This window comes from Melampsora larici-populina (assembly GCF_000204055.1).
Source record: "Melampsora larici-populina 98AG31 unplaced genomic scaffold MELLAscaffold_12, whole genome shotgun sequence".
Classification (NCBI taxonomy): domain Eukaryota; kingdom Fungi; phylum Basidiomycota; class Pucciniomycetes; order Pucciniales; family Melampsoraceae; genus Melampsora; species Melampsora laricis-populina.
The window spans coordinates 611479-624782 of NW_006768776.1; the positions used below are offsets into that span (position 1 = coordinate 611479).

Sequence of the window (13304 nt, forward strand, 5' to 3'; positions counted from 1 at the left end):
TGCCTTATAGCTTGTTAGCTGGTATGAAAACACATTCAGGAATTCTTTGGTATGTATTCACCTTGTATAATCTACTTTTGTGCCTTTTTTACTCATCTCCATTCTCTCCCCATCCTAATTCAGCTGTTGGTATTGATCTTGGAACCACCTACTCTTGTGCAGGTGTTTATTGAATTTGATTTCTGATCCATTTGGTTCAGACCCCTCTTCTATAAAGTAGAAATTTTTTACATACAGTGAAAATCTTTCATTGAAGTCAGGATCACATCACTTATCAATTCACTCAACCTACTTTTGAAAATGTCAACAGCTAGTCTCACTAAGCCTGAGCTTCTCACTTTACTTCAGGGTATCTTTGCTCAACACTCAGAACTCAAACAATCTATTCCTGGGCTACTTCCAAAACCCACAATTGAAGCTATCACCAACATACTAGTGGGGTTTGAGAGTCAGCTCTTGGAATCAATTCCTGACAAGCGCACTAACCAAGAGGAATACATATGGAACCGAGTTCAATGTGTATTCCAAAAGAGTACGTCAACAAGTGTCTTGGTTTACTCAAGATTTGGACCAAAGGCAAATCTGGTATTGAACAATCCCAAATCCACATGACAGTCTTGAATCATTTCAGTGTTCTGCACTTACTCACAAGAAGTGGTTTTGGTTGCAAACTTGTTGTCATCACAACCATTCCACTAATGTCCACTGCAAGTCCAGAGCCAGTGGATCTGTCTGAAGACAAGTGGCTTCCACCAGACAACGATATATCAAGTGTTTCCAGCAATTGTTCCAACAAATCCATGATTGATCATGATCTGCCTTCCAGCTCTACTAGAAACAAATCAGCCAGCTCTTGCGCATCAGCTTGTTGGTCTATTCCCTCGGATTCTCCACCTGCCTCCTTCAGCCACTCACCCAAACTTGAAGAATTCACTACTGCAGGCAAAAGTGCTTTCAATGAAGATGAACAAGGACCTCACCTGCCGACCAAATATTGTAAGTGATATAGATATATCTTACATAGTGTTGCATACAATTGTTGATGCTCTCTGATGCCACTTTCAGATCGACTCACACACTCATTAGCAGATACTAACCATAAACTCAAACTTGTGACCGAGGATTTGACAGTCTTATGGCAGGTTGTGAGACAAATTGTCAATGGTAAACCAACCCCCGCACCTCCCAAAAAACACAAGGAGGAAGGTCTACGGTAAGTGATCAAACTTCTTCCGCATTAAGATCAGCCAGGCTGACTGTGACCTTACAGGCTTGGATGTGACTACACATTGACACCCTCTCAGGGCTGATACATCATTCCACAAGACACTGCCAGCAACCGACAAGGATCAACAGGCTTGGAAGACTGATGTTGACCTTAAAAATCTTGAGCCACGTCTCTCAGCCAGCCCCTGACTCTGATGAGGACGGCCCATGCCATCCCAAAGCAACATCACAACAACTCCTCGTTATTCGGATCATGATGAGACAGGTGGGGGCATCAAGCTTCTGTCCCAACTTCTCCAAATCTCCATCTTCCACACAGAACAAGTGGTTGTGGGATCTAGCCTTTAGAATCTTTATCAAGCTGGTCAAGCGTGGTAAGTATCCCGGCGTGTCACTTGAAGAAACGAACCTGAAAAGTCTCCGAAAACTTTTGAATACACGTGTATAATCAATCATGGAATGGTGTGTCTTCTCCCCCTCTCAACATGTACTCTCAAATTCTGACCTGTTTGTCTGCAAACATTGGCTCAGGTATCAGCAAGACAATTGGAACCAGGCACACAAGAAGAGCGCTGCTAGCACAGTCCGAAGACTTTCTCAGCTAAGCTATGTGCAACATTTTGTCCTCAGTTCCTTCTCTAACATCTCCATGTGACTGATGAAAAACCTTTAACAGACCAAGAAACTGCGTGAACGTATTGTGCTGTCACAACAGTCTTTGTGGCCTCCTTTAGCCATCATCCAAGCGGCTTGCAGTGATGACAAGACAGATCATAAGGATTGTCAAGATAACAGCAAGCAACAACAAACCATGTGTCACATCCAAAAGCTGATTTGATGCAGTTCTAAGTTGACAAACATCTTTATCCTGCTAGATTCATATAAATCAGGTCTAAACGCTAGTGTCCCTAAGCCCCAAAAGGTATCCTTGGTTTCCAACAATCTTCCTGATAACAATGATCAGAATTCTCCTTCAAGTAATGGACAACCTCCACGGCCTCGTCGCAGATGCTCAAATTCTCTGATTGCAGAAACTCCGGCCCCTGCTGGTCTTCCAATAGACTGTTACTCATCACAATATCTCAAATCATCCACTCCCTCTGAAAGGAGTGCACTTGAAATTGATAAGAAAGCTCTTCTTGCAGATATGCTTAGAATTGTCAAGTCGTTGGGCTTATTGATTGTATTGTGAGTTAACAATTTGACTATCATTAACCATAACTTAACAGTAAAATTTAACTATATACATGAATGTGTCATAAGTCTAGTTATTCAGAAAACAACCAAAACCTCCTTGTTGCTCCATAGATACTAAGGCTACTGTTGACACATTCAGAGTCTTGAGAATCAAACCAGGACCATACATCATCCAGGCGCAGTGCTCCACAACCTCATCTAGTCGCACCAACACACTCTCGGGTTTGTCCTATAATCTTAACTTCACTTGCATATTGGGGGCATCAAACTTTGCAAACAGATTGTATTGACTGGGAGACAGTGCACAAAAGGCTTGTACACATAGCCATGTATCTTTTATAAATTTATCTCCTTCTAAATATGGTGGTGTGAAAAGATAGAGTGAATTTGGCCAAACCAGTTGTGTCCTTGTAGTGAATTAAAGACAATAAAACTATCTTTTCAACTTACTCTGAAGCTTGAGAAGTTCACTTCTAAATGTGAGACTTGATTGTGAAATATTGCTTGTGCTGACACAGGAGCCAAGGCCAGAGAGTTTCCTTTTGACATTTCAGCCCACCGTTCTGGCATCACCCAAGTACAGTCATCTAGCCCTTGAGAATTCAAGTGCTTGGTCAAAGATTTCAAGATGATATGTTCAAGAGGTTCCATCTTTGAGTTTGACGCTTGCCTTCAAAGCTTTTCCAATGGCTGGTATAAATTCTCCAAACAGGCTATGTAAGGATGGAGAGCTTCAGGAAGCTTCTCATCTTTGAGGATTGCAGCCAGATCCCCGCCCAACAAAAATTCTTCATAAATGTCAATTCAAGTTCACATAATCATTTAAAATCACATAAAGTTCAGTGTTTGAGGAAAAGTTGAAAGACTACATGATGAGCTCACCAATATAATTATTATGAATTGCTTTAAGGATTTTCCCCATCAACCTTTTGTAGGGGAATGACCACCAAGAGCGGACTGGACCAGCTTATTTGAGACAGTTAGCTAAATGAATAGCCATGTGGTGGTTACAGGTAGGTTTACAGTGCTCAAAGAGCACAAATGAACTTTCAAGATATTGTTGAATATGATGGCGGTAGTATGAAATGATCAATGATGTCATCACACGCTTTAGAGCCAGGTTGACTAGGGATACTAAGTGACAGAATTTCCTGAGTAATGAGGTGTCGATATGATCATGACCATACCAAATTGGAATCAGTATCAAAGGTAACTGAATGGTGAACAAATTTTGCCACTCATCAGCTTTTAGTTTTCCAAATGAAGCTTTACCCAAGACTGGAAGTGCATGTTTGATCCAGCTGGGGATATGAATATCAAGAAGTAGTGCATTGATATCTTTCAACATTTGCACATCAAAGATTATTTGGTCAATAGGTGGGGGCTCCCACGTGCCATTCCACCCTTCTCCCAAAGGAATGAAATCATCATCACTTGAATCCGTATTATCTGAAAGCAAGAGATCATTTATGTTCTCATCATCATCTTCATCAACTGTTGCCACCGGAAACTCTGTGGATTTTGCTTGTGATTGTGGATTTGAATGCTCTGAAAGAAGATTCAATAATCCAGCAGTACTAATTGAGTCTGTCCTGCCTCCTTCATCTACTATTTCTTTCATTGACCAGAACCGCCAACAGTGCCAAGCTAGTAGTCCAAGTAGAAGATTATGAATTGAGTCTACCACATGGTTGCTGACAATGTCCCAATACTCCAGATCTACTAAGACTGAATACCTTACGCCATGGGTTTTGAATATTTTTGCTCTTTCCTTAGCTGTTTCAGCATCTTGTGCTGAATACACCCATTCTTTGTGTTGGCGAGTAGGACGTGGAGGCCAAGTTGAGAAATCAAATTTGCTTGCCTGCGCCTTTGTCAACAGACACATAGAGCAGAAGATGTTTGCATTTGCACTTGGAAAGCCAAGGGATTGTTGTAATGCAGGTAGGTCAGCTATAAAGAGTAACAGAGCAACCCTGATGAGGCAACCTTTTTTGTGAGAATGAGTTTGTGATAGTCGTAGGCCAGGATTCCATAGACTTTGAAGTTGAGTTACAATTGGGTGTAAAACCCAGTTCATCTGCTCAAGAGATGGTTCTCATGGTCCTGGGACAACACCAACTAAGAAACCATTCTCCGGTTGATAACGGATCTTGAATGGTAGCGTAAGGCACACTAGCACAATGAATGCAATTGAGACATGGTGTCCGCTTTGCTTACAGTAGACTCTGACATAACCAATACCCAAAAAATGGGGCTCAAAGCTATTGGTTTTGACAGAGTATCCTTTTTGTCAAATCTTTGGGAAAACCGATAGTGGTCAATTTGCAGGGCAATTATTGGGTTTGAGAAAGAATTTTATGAATTGTACGTAGTCAGGTGAGAAACAATGGATTGGGCATTATTTTCATGCAGGATGTTTCTAAAAGTTCATGATTTCAAATGCAAGTGAACATTCAGCAATGAAAAAACTGAGCAAGAAGTACTCAAACAACAAAAAACTGGTCAAATAAACCACGAAATTATCGGTTTTGCACCGATGTTGAGCCTGGGATTCCAAAAAGTCAGTATCAGTTATTGGGTTTGGCAGGTTTATCGGTTTTGAGACCAATTTCCCTGCAAATAAATTTCATTTGATGAAAAAAGTATCGGTTTTTATAGAGTATTGGGTTTGACACATATCACTTATATCAGAGTCTACCGTATTACCAAATGGATTTATTCCATCCACAAACATTGCAAAGCTAAGATTACCCCTCTGAGACGTAAACTGTTTCCCGTCTGGGCCGCAGAATGCTTTCCACATCTTTGCTTGATGGATATCGTGCACAGGCTCGTCAGGATTGAAAGGCTTGGCTGACTCTCCCAAAGACTTGTCAAGCAAAGACTCAATATCCAGGCGCAAGAGCAATTGTGCAATCCAGTTGTTGAGGCTCTGAAATGCATAGCGCCGTACAGCAAATTGATTGCCTCTGGAAAATTGTAACAAAGGCATGCCGCAGAGACTTTCGGTGAGATCAGGAGTATAGTTGGATGTGAGCTTCTCAGATAATTCAGTATCAGATTCTGTAGCATCCAGCGGACCCCCAGGAATGCTAGAGATTCTATGGTTACATGTGGGTGGGGCACTTTCAAGAGGGTACAAAGCAAAGCACAATGGGCATCAATTCATATATATAAGAGCAGGGTGGATCTGTAGCCATCCAAAAACCGTCGCAATTGATTGTGGAATCTGGCCTATATTTTCATCACCATAAGGCAGAAGTTGAACTGGGGAGGAATTTGGTCTCAGCCTGTGCATTGATGAGAGTTCAATATTGGATCTTTGCACATCTAGAAGCCAAGAAGTTTTCTTCAATGATGCATGGCTAAATATATTCATGAGTGCTGCAGCCAATGCTGCATGCAAGTGTAAAGGGGTTGATGTAAGGACTTCTTATGTCCTCACTGAAGTACGTAATGGAAGGGAAGGAATTTGAAGTTATTGAATATCTATCAGGCGCGTTGGGACAATCAACACCACAAAGTGGTGGAAGAGGTTTCTAGAACCAAAGTATACAATGAATTATACAAACCGACTCCAAGGAGACAATGACAAAGATCAGTCAAAGATCCTTAAGGAGGAAAAGGATAAATAAAGAGAAATACATGAAAGACGTACCTGACTCCAAGAAGACAATGACAAAGATCAGTCAAAGATCCTTAAGGAGGAAAAGGATAAATAAAGAGAAATACATGAAAGACGTACCTGACTCCAAGGAGACAATGACAAAGATCAGTCAAAGATCCTTAAGGAGTCAGTTAGAGGTAGCATCATGGATGAAGAGATATAGAGGACTTAAGTCTTAGGTCTAAGGTATGTTAAGTAAGATAATTGGCCTTCTGTAATGACGAGTAACATGAGGTATTACAGTTGATGAGATCTAAGCTGAATCCAAAGAATCGTGCTGTCAATATTGATGTTGGTAAGCACTTTGTCTGTTTGTGTGTATGAATCAATCATCAAGAACCAACATACCACAGCTGTAGGTCTGAATGTCAGATTCTTGTGTTGATTCTGTAGCAAGCGGTTCTTCTGACTTCTCAACACACTTGGTGGTATTCCAGTCATCAACGGAGATATTGGCTAACAGAAAAGGAGTTGATTGACCAATGGCAGCTAAAGACGAGCTGCCTGGTGTCAAGTCCAAAGGTCTGGTACCTGATGTTGTACTTGACCGATTGTTGAGGGGAGCCCGTTGTGCACTACCAGATGGTATTGAATGATCAATGATACCCAGACCTACTCTGTCAAGCTGTGATGCCAGATTGTCCTGGCTTGTCTCATTGGTCTGAGGGCAAGAACCAAGCCAAGGTGGTGAGGGTAACTGATCGTGCCCAGCACTGGTGGCTACTTGAACTTGCTGACGTAGTTCTGTCTGTTGATGGGCTTCAAATTCCTCTCAACTCTGCTCAACTCCTGGAAAGGCCTTCCCATCCGCGTCTATGTAACGGCCAGCGGAGCATTCATATGCTTGCCAAGTGCAGACATACCTTTGGGCGGAACAGGTAATCTTTTTGGGTGAAAGCATCTTAAAGGTTGAACTGAGAAGAATGAACTGAAGCTCAACAAGTTGGAACAAAAATGGCAATGGCAGGTATTGACACTACAACAAATGACATCTTTACCCAGGGGTATAGAAAAGTAGTGTGGGCATAGAAAACTATTGGTAGGGTACTTTTCTATACCAATAAACAATGCTTTTGATACACCTATGTACAATATTTGAGATTGAGAAATTGAGTATTTTCTTTGTGCTGACTCAGCTGTATGTATTGGGACCCACAGGCAGTGTTACAGTGCACAGAATCTCAATTTTCTGTTTTTTGATATTTTCACCCTAAAATACAATTCTATGCTGATACAAGAGATCTTCAACCATGTTCAGCATTCTGTGAAGATAATGTAGTTTTCCAAGGTGAAAAAAGATTACATTTAGTCTACAAAATGATTAATTCTGCATTAATTCTGCATTATTCTGCATTAATTCTGCATTATCAATCATTTTGGTCATTAAATGCAATCATTTTGCACCTTGGAAAAATACATTATCTTTGCAGTGTATGCACAATCTTACACAAATTGACAGACACTCTCTACATATGTACAATATGACTGATGGACCATGCTTTCCCATGGGACAAGACCCAAGAAGGGCTTTGATTCTAGATTCATATATACAGTCCTTGTGGTCATGTGAATATTTTCATCTGTGGGTATAGAACAGAATGGTTTGTCTAGGCATAGATGATACTATCTCTATGGATATAGAAAAGTACTTTACCCATAGTTTTCTATGCCCACACTACTTTTCTATACCCCTGGGTAAAGATGTCATTTGGTGTAGTGTGAAGCTCTCTAGGTTATGATATGATAAGATTGATGCATCAGGAATTTGTTATATGACTCAATTACTGGAGAATTGAAACATTTTTGAATGTCACATTGCCTCTTGCAAAAGACACTCATTGCAAGACTGGTCCATGAGGAAGGTGCATGCTCTTTTAGAAAGGTTAGTCTGATGTGGTACATTAGTGAGAAGCCTTCACCCCTAATGGTTAGAAGACCAAAAAAGCAAGGGGATGAATATACCAAAAGAGGTATCTTATGTCACTCATCATTGAGTAAGAAGGAACATGATATTGTTATATACAAAGGCTAATACGCTTGTGACTTCTAATTGTCCAACTTATTCCTTTCACTAATTTCACCATCATCTTATCATCATACACCTAACATTTCTGAATTTTCTAATTCACAAACATTAGAAACTAATTAGTTAACCAATATTTATTTTTGCTCAATTTACAAGTAGTATCACCTCACTGAATACTGATCATATAGTAAACAACAATGATAGTTTAGACACTAATAATTTGTTAACAAATCGTAACATCTTTCACTTAATTCATTTTCCTTCCCACACAACCTAGTTCTAACTTTAGCCGTTCCATCAATACATCCCACACTCATAAACTTCTACAGTAAAGAAACAAACCTCTAATTATAACCAGAATGTCCAGTACCAAATCAAGAGCAATGAGAGCTAATAGAAGAGCCCAAGGGGAAATTATGCAAGAACAGAATGCAGTACCAGCAGAATCTTCCATTGACGGAGTAGATTTACCCCCAGACAAAGAACAGGAAGTAGGAGAAGACTCTGATTCCGGTAGCAAACTAGAAGATCAAAGAGAAGCAGAAGCTCAAGACAAACAGAGAATCAAAGAAGACCAGAATCCTTTGAACAATCAACTCAACAAAGAAGATTCACAACTAGAATACAAAGCAAATGAATCCAACCCTGAAGCCTTGGATGACCCCGCTCAAGATTTCGTAGAGTCCCACAAGTCAGATCCTTCAGACAAAGGAAGTACATCTTTGAGCTCATTGGACTCAGAAGACAATACTGGAGATTCAGACGACTTGGGATCATCATACTCTTCAGAAGACTCAGACTCAGACCCTTCTACCCTGTCTTCTGGATCAGACTCTAGCTCAAACTCTTCAGAATCTGGCAACAGCTCTGAATCTTCCTCTCACAGAAAGAAAGAATCCAAAAGAAGGAAGAAGAAGTGCAAGAGTAAGTTTAAACAATCCTCCTTATTTCACACAACCACTCCAATAAAACTACATACCGTTAAGAAGCTTGCTGTTCAGCTAGAAACTCTTACCATCCAAAAATCCCCATCTCTTCTGTAACACTTAGTATTATTTGCAAATGCTTGCTTTATCACCTGTAGCTTACAGATGTCACAATGAAATACCGTGACATCTGTGTAAAAGCATACGGCATCGTACCGTAGGCCTCATATTAGAAGACCCAGATGTCTGGTCAAACGGTTTCACCCATTCCCACTAATAATGTACAAGCCAAACATACCTCATTTACACAACACCCCACAAACCCCCAAAGTCCGTTTCAGACGTGTCTGCTCCATCCACCCAATGGCACACACATCTAATACCCCATTCCCACATTCCCACAAGCTGCTCCGTAGCAGCAAGTGTCCCCCATTCACACAATCACATCTGGGTCGTTTCAAAACAACAAGTCAACTCTAACACTCATTTGGTGGGTGCAAGCTTGAGAAAAATTATGCGCCCGGAGGGGTCAGGCGCGCCCTCATTTTGGCTGGGGGTGCAAGAGGGCGCAGGAGGCGTGAAAAAAGGACAAAAATGGGCCAAGTTTTTGATGATGCTTTTTCAGCCACATCTTCTACATCCCATAGAAAAATAATAATCTCATATCAACACCCTATATACAAATTCAACAGCAATAGTTGTACAACAATCAAACAAATCAAAAAAAATCAATGAACATGTGTTGCTATCAATGTAGTCCAAAATTTTGTTGCTGGGGTAACTTTCAATCCAGACTGTAAATGGTTCCATGAGTGGAAGAATATGGTGTGGGGTTGCACCCATAACACACATTGCTTGGCTTGAGATGATTTGAAGGTGGAAGAAGACTGATTTCAGCAGAAAACCTTGTAGATCACATGCTTGGGTCCATGGGCGCGCCCACTCACATTCAAACCAAAAAAGACGCGCCGGCGCCAGGCGCATACCGGGCGTCAAAATCGGGCCGCGCCCACCACATGATCTAACACACATACCCACCACATTCCCTCATACCTGCATTCCCACTGCCCATAGCAGCAAGTGTTTCACACTTCCACTTCCACATCCATATGTGTGTCATTTCAAAACAAGAAGTCATTTCTATCTCACACCTCCTCAAACCAACAACCCACATCACACTCATTCCATCCAGCAAAAAAAGATTGTTTGATTGTGAACAAACATAAGATGTACATACTCCTGTCAAATCAACTATGTTGAAATCATATGTCTCGACTTGAAAATTTTGATCACGATCAATCAAAATCAGCTTATCTCACAATTCAACATGGGCATCCAAATCATCTGACTACCGTTTGATCACAAACAAACAGAATGAGTACATACTCCGTGTAAAATCAACCACATTGAAATTACATTTCTCATTCTAGAATTTTGATCATCATGTTTGATCATAACAACATACTACTACAGCTGAAAAGCACATGACCAAACTTTGTCAAACAAGTGGAGTCGTGGTCGTGGACTAAGACACACGGCTGACAGCAGATCAAATCAAACCACTGAACCAATGTAAATGAAATGAAATCTAACTGTCATTACACCCAACATCCTACTTTGGTAGCTTTCATTGTTCCAACAACAATCTTTAAGTCATTTTTCCAAAAAGGTAACACTATCAAACTAATGGCAAATTACATCGTTTTGACAAGATTATTCTAACTAACTATTGGACACAGTGGCATTCTCCCCCACATTGACGACTACTTCATTCTCTACCTCATTGTCACCTTCACAACATCCAGCAACATCTCCACCAACTGCCGTAAGCACTTCACTAGAATGATTTGTGAGTAACTTCACCTTGAACTTCCCTGTGTTGATATCGTCTATCCACTGACGCCGGGCCTTTGCGTTCATTCCTGTGAATCCCTTGAGAAAATCCACTTCAAGCAGACTTGAATCTTGGGTGCGTTCAATGCCAACTGGGATTTTGCGCTCTTTCAAAGCGCCAATTGGATCAGCCACCTTGGGAAAACTCTTCTCATGACTGACTTCAGCTACATGTCAGGAGGTCACAAGTCAGCTGACTATACACAGACTATACACAAATAAAATAAACCTTGGTTGTATACATACCCAATAATCAATTCAACATGTCACTCAACGTCTTCTTATCCGTGTCGGATTTGTTGTTTGACGCTTTGTGAGTAACAGAAGGTGTGTTTTTTGCTGCTGCAACCAAATTGACTTGGTCAATTGTACTTCCACTTTGACCAAAAAGGGGGAAATCATATTTGAGTTGTGCCTTTGTTTCGACCCAAGTAGACATCTCATCCCAAGATGTACATTCTCTACACCAACCTCCACCAGATGAACTGCTGCTACATGCAATTATGTAATATTCAAGTCCCACAAGGTGGTGGTATTGGGCAAGCTACAAAAGTGCATCAATGTACAATAGATACATGAAGCAATCAAAGACCAGTACTCACTTCTTGCGCTATCTTTTCCATACATTGAAGAGATTGTTTCTCTTGTTTTTGACAAGATGCCAAGGGTGTATTCAATTTGCGATCCCTTTCCACTTTTTTCGTATCGACCAGCTTCTCATAAATGGGGCAATATAGAAGCTCCTCTTCCTCCTTAAGCTTTGGGACCTCAGGTACTAGAATAGAACTGTCACCAAACATATTGCTATTATCAGTGATGGTGATTGAAGAGTAGTCTGGGTATCCTCCAAGAGCGTAGAAGACACGGGATGTAAACACAGCATATTAGTCATCAGTCAGGGATTGATAAGCAGTTGAATTGGCTTGATTTTGGTGTGTCATTATACCACTGGAATTAGGGTCTCCTCGTACAGGCACTGAAATGGTACCACAGTATGTCAGCTTACCATGTTTGTTGTGCATAATTTAGCAAAACCAACTAACTTGGATTGGCATTAGCCTCAATTGCAAAACTCGGCCAACGGTGCCACAGGTTTTCTCCGTGTGTCCCACGCATCAAGCCCCTGCAAAGAAAGAAAGCAAAATCAGGATATAAACTCATTGACTTCGGAATTTGGTAACTAGACATAGAAGGCCCACTTTAATTTCGTAATGTCCACACCGGAGACCATTGCAATCATGTGAATTGTATGGGCCAGGTCCTCAAGGACAGCCTGTCCTTCTGCAATGACGGCAGCGCTTAACTGATGATTCGCCAAGCGTTGTCGATTCAATTGTGCTTGAATTTGCCCGACAGGCCAGAATTTCTTGGCTGCATGATAGTTTTGCAAAGTAATATCAGAGAGGTTGAAATCGCTTTCATTGTGTGGTCCAGTGGTTCAATGGGGAAGTTGCTGTGTAGTAGATGGGGTTGTAATATGAGACACATTGGTGATAGTGGTATTCAAAGGCAAAGGAGGCTCATTGTCAGGCTCATCAAGATCGATCTCCTCCTGAGTCAGGTTGTCCTCCCGGCGGCAACGTTTAGCAGGGCGTTTAGAACCAGAGCGCATAGCTGGGGTTGTTGCCTTGGCTTGAGCCAAACGGGTCTCTTGTTGTGGTTGAGTTGTTGATGACATCTTGACAAGATGGAAGCTGGCGTCTACTTCTAGTTATTATTCTGAATAAAAATCCATGTTGGCATTTGATGATATTTCACATCTGTTACACGACATGTGTTTTGGTACATGATTGTTGGATGTTGGTGACATACACTATGGTACATGCTGTATTACGTAAAGATGAAAGCTGTACATAGTGATTATAAGAGCTTTGAATATTAATTCAGAATTTCAATTTGGAGTTTTGAAATATGTGTTGTAAAAATAAACTACAGTTCATCTACATATTTCCAACCAAGAGTTCAAGGACACTGACAGTACTGACAGTTCTCAGATTCAACCAAACACACCTAGATGACAGTCACAATGAGTTCTTCGACCTTGATCCTCGAGCAATGAAACATCAGCTATAGGATGGGTGGAATGACACCCTTGCAAGTCTTTATACATTCTATTCCCATGGCAAAGACGGAAGACGCATGCCGTATGATTCTGACTCTAAAGTCAAAGACCTCCAACCATGGTCGACATATGCTTCATGATATTGAACAGTGTACTCATAGAGACAAGTAAGGACCAGCAAGATACGGAAGATTATCTTTGTTTTGTAGATAATCTTCCGTGGGTGATTTCAACGTGGCAGATGATGGCTGACATTGTCAAACAAACGCATACGCCAGCCATCAAAAATTACACGCTAGCTCT

The 13304-nt window shown here is 41.0% G+C and overlaps 3 protein-coding genes across 3 annotated transcripts; 2 read left to right on the forward strand and 1 right to left on the reverse strand.

Annotated features, from left to right (window-relative positions):
• Window positions 1-300: 300 nt before the first annotated feature.
• Window positions 301-1416, forward strand: MELLADRAFT_84944 (uncharacterized protein; the record flags this gene model as incomplete). Its single annotated transcript, XM_007408308.1, has 4 exons — window positions 301-532; window positions 577-996; window positions 1066-1213; window positions 1305-1416. The coding sequence occupies 4 exons, from the start codon at window positions 301-303 to the stop codon at window positions 1414-1416; spliced, it is 912 nt and encodes a 303-aa protein (XP_007408370.1).
• Window positions 1417-8479: 7063 nt separating this feature from the next.
• MELLADRAFT_105122 (uncharacterized protein) lies at window positions 8480-10575 on the forward strand (the record flags this gene model as incomplete). The annotated part of the gene is made up of 2 exons (XM_007408309.1): window positions 8480-9044; window positions 10520-10575. The coding sequence occupies 2 exons, from the start codon at window positions 8480-8482 to the stop codon at window positions 10573-10575; spliced, it is 621 nt and encodes a 206-aa protein (XP_007408371.1).
• A 617-nt stretch (window positions 10576-11192) lies between these two features.
• Window positions 11193-12617, reverse strand: MELLADRAFT_84946 (uncharacterized protein; the record flags this gene model as incomplete). The annotated part of the gene is made up of 6 exons (XM_007408493.1): window positions 11193-11483; window positions 11542-11783; window positions 11886-11915; window positions 11983-12062; window positions 12139-12354; window positions 12424-12617. The coding sequence occupies 6 exons, from the start codon at window positions 12615-12617 to the stop codon at window positions 11193-11195; spliced, it is 1053 nt and encodes a 350-aa protein (XP_007408555.1).
• Window positions 12618-13304: the final 687 nt, after the last annotated feature.